The sequence below is a fragment of the Ostrinia furnacalis genome, unplaced genomic scaffold (genome assembly GCF_004193835.3).
Source record: "Ostrinia furnacalis isolate ACB-3 unplaced genomic scaffold, ASM419383v2 OfSCF0786, whole genome shotgun sequence".
Lineage (NCBI taxonomy): Eukaryota > Metazoa > Arthropoda > Insecta > Lepidoptera > Crambidae > Ostrinia > Ostrinia furnacalis.
Window position 1 is genome coordinate 510,006 of NW_021131025.1, and position 6,231 is coordinate 516,236.

A 6,231-nucleotide genomic window follows, 5' to 3' on the forward strand; every position below is an offset into this window, starting at 1 on the left:
ACATTTATGAATATTATAGTTATTTATTCGAATGATTATGAGTTTCGATCATTAGTATAGAAAAATATATGAAAACAAATATTAGTAAAAACTAAGTGTATGATTAGTGATATTATGAATATCAATGATTATGTCTTTAAATATGTAGGTTTTAAATTTTTTATGAAGAATGATCATTATGGTATCAAATTGTATGAGAAATATTTTCGGACCTCCAATGATAGGAATTGAAAAGTTATGTAAGAAAATGCGTTACCTATTTACAAACTATCATTATATGAATTTCATCCTAATATAAATTGCAGAATAGAGTATTTATAATCACATCATTTGCTTTTACATATACTATAGCTTATCTTAAGAATATTGTGGAATATTAAAATTTTGGTTAAGTCGTTAGTTTATTTTAATTGACGGTAAAAATGTTTGTATAACACGCCCATAGCCCAAGTATAAGGCCCAGAACACACGGTGAAACGCAACTGCAACGAAACTGCAACTACTAGTTACTTTTGAGTTGCATCTAAGTTTCTGCCACAGCGTCCGTTGAGACCACACAATATGACGAGACCAGTTTGAAACCGGTTTGAAACGCGTTGCAAGTGACGTTTTATAAAATGACTCAACTTTTGAAGTTGTAGCTGTTTAACTTTAGAATCGATAGAGAAACGCTCTAGTATTCTTAATAACGTATGTATTGCGATTGTATAGCTCTAGCTGCCATTACAAACAGCAGCGATTGTACCACGATAGCATTGCTGCAATAAGTCGCCGTGTTTAATGGAATTTACCTATCACAAGCACATAGTTTTGCTGGATATTGTCTGTTCAATACCAATACATCAAGAGGCATAGACATTAGGTATCGGCTTTAATTGGCCTTATTTGTGAGCGAAATAAGGGCTACCGTATTTTATGCTTACTAGTTGGCAACACTGGCGAGATAAGGCTTCACTCTCTACAGTGGCTTAGAGTGTAAATGCGATAGTCCTCCCGCTTCAGTGCTCATCAGTTGGCGCTCCTAGCGAGTGACATGATCTTACTCTAAAGTGGCGCCACCGGGTAAGCAAATTCTCCCACGGAGACATCCAGTTTTTTGCAGAATCTCGTTTAGTAGTGTACGTGTTTTAATACTAAAAATTGACACGAACATCCCGTTTGCAATTTGGTTTTGTCATTTAACTGGACGAGTGAAAATTGGATCCAGTTTAATTACAAGTATTGTGTTACTAGTGTAAACACACAAGTCCAGTAATGCAGGATTTATTTATTTATACTTTAATGCCAAAATTTTAACATTAGGCGAACTTAATGCCATTAATCCATAAGGATTGCCGCGGGAAAGGTCCTAAGTGGCGCCAACCAGTGAGCAAATACGGTAGCCTTTATGATCTGTTGAACTGTGTTTACATCGTGAGGTCAGAAGGCGGTGGCAAAGCCCTGGCGCTGCTGAGACACGTACACGCGGCGGCAATCCATGTCGTCCGCCGGCCGGTTGTAGGCCTGCCACACTGGTGTCCCGATGAACAGCCGCTTCACTTTGATGTGGTTCTGGAACATAGGTAGAGATAAGATAGATCTATTTTTCATCAGGTCATTAGTCTTCACGACGACCCTCTCAGATTTATAAAAGGCAAATGGAGTATATAAGCTTCAATCGGCTTCGATTGAAATGACAATGACAGGACGCGCGCGCGTCCTATGTATAGATGACCCACGCTGAACTGTCCCACCAAACTCAATGACAGGGGGGCGCTACCATCGTTCAACTGTATGGTTTCCAACATGGCAAAAATCGGAACCAGCGATCCGGTATTGACGGTGGCGCCCCACTGTCAATGTCATGGATAGGACAGTTCAGTATTTTGGAACTATAGTGATCGCCATCGCCGACGCGATCTGCATGCGTTGGTTTGGCTGAAGCTTTAACATACACTCGCCACTGATTTCTGGCTAAACAGTTTTTTGTAGGCTTAGGAGGCGCGCTGCGATAAGCTTTTATCGCGCCAGTTTATCGATTTTACGCGATAGCTCATACGTTGGTCGTCTAAAATCATCGATAGTATTTTATCACGACGCACATCCTAATCCGGCTGAACACTTATACACTTACAATATTAGATTAATTTTATCAGGCCATTTAGTCTCCACTGCAGGGACATACGACCCTCTCTAATTTATCAGAGAAAAATAGAAGATTAGGATTTAGGCATATTTATTACACTCCTCATCCCCATGTTGATTTCTCGTAGGTCGTTTTCAGGACACTTATTTGCAGTGTTTTTTGGCATTTAGCCTTAGTTATTTTGTGTATATCTCTAGTCTCTACCACACAATTTACCATAAACAAATAACAAAGGTGTAAAATCTACATAGATAGAGTCAATCATTCCAAGAACCCTTTCGCAACTTCTCTTGTTTGGGAAAAGAAATGTTATTATTTAAATTATACCTTGGTGTCAAGAGTGAACCGATGGTAGATGGCTTTAGGCAGCACCACCAGGTCGCCAGGAGTCACCAGGATGCGGATCCACTGGTCTTTGTCGTCGCGCACGTCGAAGTACCCAGAGCCTTCCAGGACGAACCTGGAATAAGATTTTGGAAGCTTTAATTTACATAGCCAAAAGTTATGTTTAACCGACGAAAAAGCGAAAAACGGAAGTTCTCGAAACGAAACGTATAAGGGAGAGTCCGCTAATTTGGACCAGTTTTTTTCAATCCCATTTTACACATTAGTTTTCTTTTGTTTTTGCTAATGTCCATGGTATATAATAAAAGATACATTATTCAACTTACTATTTCATAAGTATTAATTAACATGATTGTTGTATATTTAGCACAAATCAACAAAGTACGAGTTCAGAGCTTCGGTCCAATTTAGCCAACCGGTTGGATAATTTGTACCACAGGGTTACTAAATTGAATTTCAATAAATTTCAAGCCTATAAAAAAACTATGGCAAAATATTATATGATACATTCTTAACAAATTAGGAAACGAAAAGGAACAGTAGTTAATAACATAGACAATCGATATTGTTTTACACGTTATCACGATTTTGAGTACAAGTTTTGTAATTCCAATTATCGTAACGCACACTTGTACCTAATCTACTTCGCCAGTCTTTTGCTTTCATTTATTGTTAGTCAAACATAACTACGCTATTATAACTTCAAAATATGATTTACTAAAAAAAATTTCAAAATCCTTTGNTATTAGAAACACCCTGTGATTAAATTTAACAAAATTACAAACTAAACATGTATTGTCAAAAGTTACTTGAAAACAATGAAAAAATACTTTTCAAAATAAAACACACGTGTTTGTTGTCACGGCAAAAACCACATGGCCGATATTAATTTATTTTAGTTGTGCATCGCTGAGTGTTGCAATTACAGACATTCAATAAATACTTTACGAAATATGAGGGTGGGGTGGTACAATTTACCCGGCGGTACAATATACCGAACTCTCCCCTATTTGAGTTACAATTAAGGCATAGTTAAGTTACATTCTGAAAGTTTATTAAATTAGTCCGAGGCTGGCATGGAATGCTTTAGACATGAAGAGGCTCTAGGAATCTGCCTATTTATTTCAACTTTTATGCTTATAACACTCACCTAAAAGTAAATGTAGTAAAATTTTTCAACAGAATGTAAGAGGTGATAAATTCTATTCAAAAGAGTTTAGCCTCCTATATTCTGTTGAAATATTTTCTTCCTTATTTCTCCTGCACCTAATAGGCTTTTAAAAAGCCCTCCCAAAATTCTCCCAGTGTCCCATTAATTTTAACCACAGCTTTGGGACACACATTGTGTAAAATAATTTCAATATTCAGGACCATTCTAACTCTACCTGATTTCTTCATCAGTGTGAATATGTTCGGTGTAGAATGACTTCAATTTCTCTTCGTATGCTTGCCCGAAGCATTCCTTGGAGCACACCAGCTCATCTTCGTAGGTGTAGCCTCGGTCCTTCTTGATTTTGTCGAACACACCATCTGTAGCGTAGGTGTCCACATTCAGCTGGAATCACAAAATTAGAACTTTGATGAACGAATTTAGATAGATTTTGGCAATTGATTTTTTTTATTTTTATAGCTAGAAAGCAATTAAAGGAAAAAGAAAATACAATGTTTGTATATGGGCTAATGCAAACAATAATAACAGATTAACAGTCATTCTTTAATTTACACAACATGACTTCAACCATGGCTTTCTGGAAAGATTGGGATTATTCCCAACAAATACCACATAAAATTGTGCCATTAATTTGTCCTGCTTGAGTGACTGTCTGGCCATAAAAACCTTATAGTTTTAAGGAAAATAGACATTGGGCACTAAAGGAAAACATGCTAAAGACAACAATATCTGTACCTATAACTCTAGATTATGATAAAATATGTTTGAGATTTTCCTCTTCAGATTGATGAATGTGCTATTCACTCATAGATACTTTTTCGTTAGACCTTATTCTTATAGGACAAAGTTAGTACCTCTTAAATAGCAGTTGAAGAAAAAAAAGGGAAATAAAAAATAATTAAATTAAGTACCTAAACAAGTGATTATTCTATTCATGCATGTGTGTTGTAATTTAAGTCTTAATCCTGGTCAAATACTTTTATCAAATTAACTAGGAAATGAATGAAACATTTATACTTTTGTTCTAGAAAAGATAACATTGACCTAAGAGAGTTATAGAAAATCAGCCATGTTAAATACTTTGAATATACAGGGTGGCTGGTAATAAGCGCACACCATAATAAGGGATTATAAGTAAAGGATATTTGCAGTAAATGTAATTATGATTATGCATAAAAAATACAACCTATGAATTATTTTAATTTAATATTGACAAATCATAAGACATTATAATCCCATACAAGTATGCTCACTCATTAAAAGTCACTCTGTATAATATTCAATTAATAATAATTTGTAAACAATCGTGATAACGTGAGAAGAGGATTGATAAGTAATATCAAGTCATTGTTCGACGTATAATAGTCAATAATATAAAGGAACACGAGTTAAATTGTAGAAATACGGATTGGAAGGAAATTACCTAAGTTAAACCTTGTTTTTCTTATTGGTAAAAGGAAACTAACATGTTATTGAACAACAATAAACTTACGACGAATATTTCCACACCGGTTTTCTTGTACAATTCGTCGAGAGAGATGAACTCTGGTGGGTTCCTGTGGTGTTCTAAGCGTTGATCACTTGTCTCGTCGTCCATATACCACGCCTTGTTCATGTTTAACTTTTTTAAAGGTATTTAAAAACTAAATAAATTCTTGCGAAACTACGCAACGCAGCAAGCAGCAATCGCACGCAAATTGACAACCAACTGTCAATGTCAAAAAACTAGTTGCCAGGTTGCAATTATGAATTTACCCCATATTTTAATTTGGACTAACCCAATCACAGATGGCGCTTTTGTAGTCTAAGCATTTTTTAATTATTTTTTTTTCAAGTTGTAAGTTTTGGTACGCGCTCTCTCATTTAATCGTTTTACTGTTGCTTAGGTCTTAGTGAATTTATTTTAGAGATATCACTGGCAGTGCCGTATTATCCATAAGGCACTTTAGGCCAGTGCCTGGGGGCCCACTATGACCAGGGGCCCAGCACTCTCGATTATAAAATGAAAAAAAAAATGTTAAAGATCATTTTTATGTAACAAAACTCAAACCACCTTAAAACTTCGTCTTATTTTGGTTTACACATTCAATCGTCATAATTATTTGGATGTTGTGGAACCTAATTCATTTTCGTAACGTTGGCATTACTGCTTTGGTTTACATGACAGGTCGACCGTCGACACCCTTCAGAGGCTAAAAAGCCTCACTGCGGAGGCTAGGGAGAGGGGTGACTGTGGGTGTGTTGGCTGTATTATTCGATATAGCCAACGCTTTCAATACCATCCCTCATTCCACCATACTCTAGGCACTTCAACATCACAGAGTGCCTCAGTGTCAGTACCTTCGAGCGCTGCTGGCCGATTACTTACGGAATCGCGAAGTCCTGTATGTTAACAGAGACAGCCAGCTCTAACGGCGCGGCGTAGCCAGCGGGGTTCCGCAGGGTTCGGTGCTCGGTCCACTCTTGTGGAACCTAGGCTTCAACTGGCTCCTCCGGGGCGTCCTTCTCGCGGGCATGAGTTTCATATGCTATGGGAAGACATTTGGGGCCGCGGCACGGCTGGCGGCACATTAGTCGCTCACAGAATACC

The 6,231-nt window shown here is 37.1% G+C and overlaps 1 protein-coding gene across 1 annotated transcript; it reads right to left on the minus strand.

Annotated features, from left to right (window-relative positions):
• Window positions 1-261: 261 nt before the first annotated feature.
• LOC114350145 (1,2-dihydroxy-3-keto-5-methylthiopentene dioxygenase-like) lies at window positions 262-5,334 on the minus strand. The gene is made up of 4 exons (XM_028300809.1): window positions 5,134-5,334; window positions 3,856-4,025; window positions 2,453-2,585; window positions 262-1,551 (listed from the first exon to the last, which is right to left on the minus strand). The coding sequence occupies exons 1-4, from the start codon at window positions 5,254-5,256 to the stop codon at window positions 1,420-1,422; spliced, it is 558 nt and encodes a 185-aa protein (XP_028156610.1). The 5' UTR covers window positions 5,257-5,334; the 3' UTR covers window positions 262-1,419.
• Between the last annotated feature and the right edge of the window lie 897 nt (window positions 5,335-6,231).

Excerpts from the sequence above, each read along its gene's own strand:
- LOC114350145 (XM_028300809.1), bottom strand. The coding sequence starts at position 5,256 with ATGAACAAGGCGTGGTATATGGACGACGAGACAAGTGATCAACGCTTA. Across the intron at positions 2,586-3,855 it reads CACACTGATGAAGAAATCAG|GTTCGTCCTGGAAGGCTCTG; the intron begins GTAGAGTTAGAA and ends ATCTTATTCCAG. Across the intron at positions 1,552-2,452 it reads GGTTCACTCTTGACACCAAG|AACCACATCAAAGTGAAGCG; the intron begins GTATAATTTAAA and ends CCTATGTTCCAG.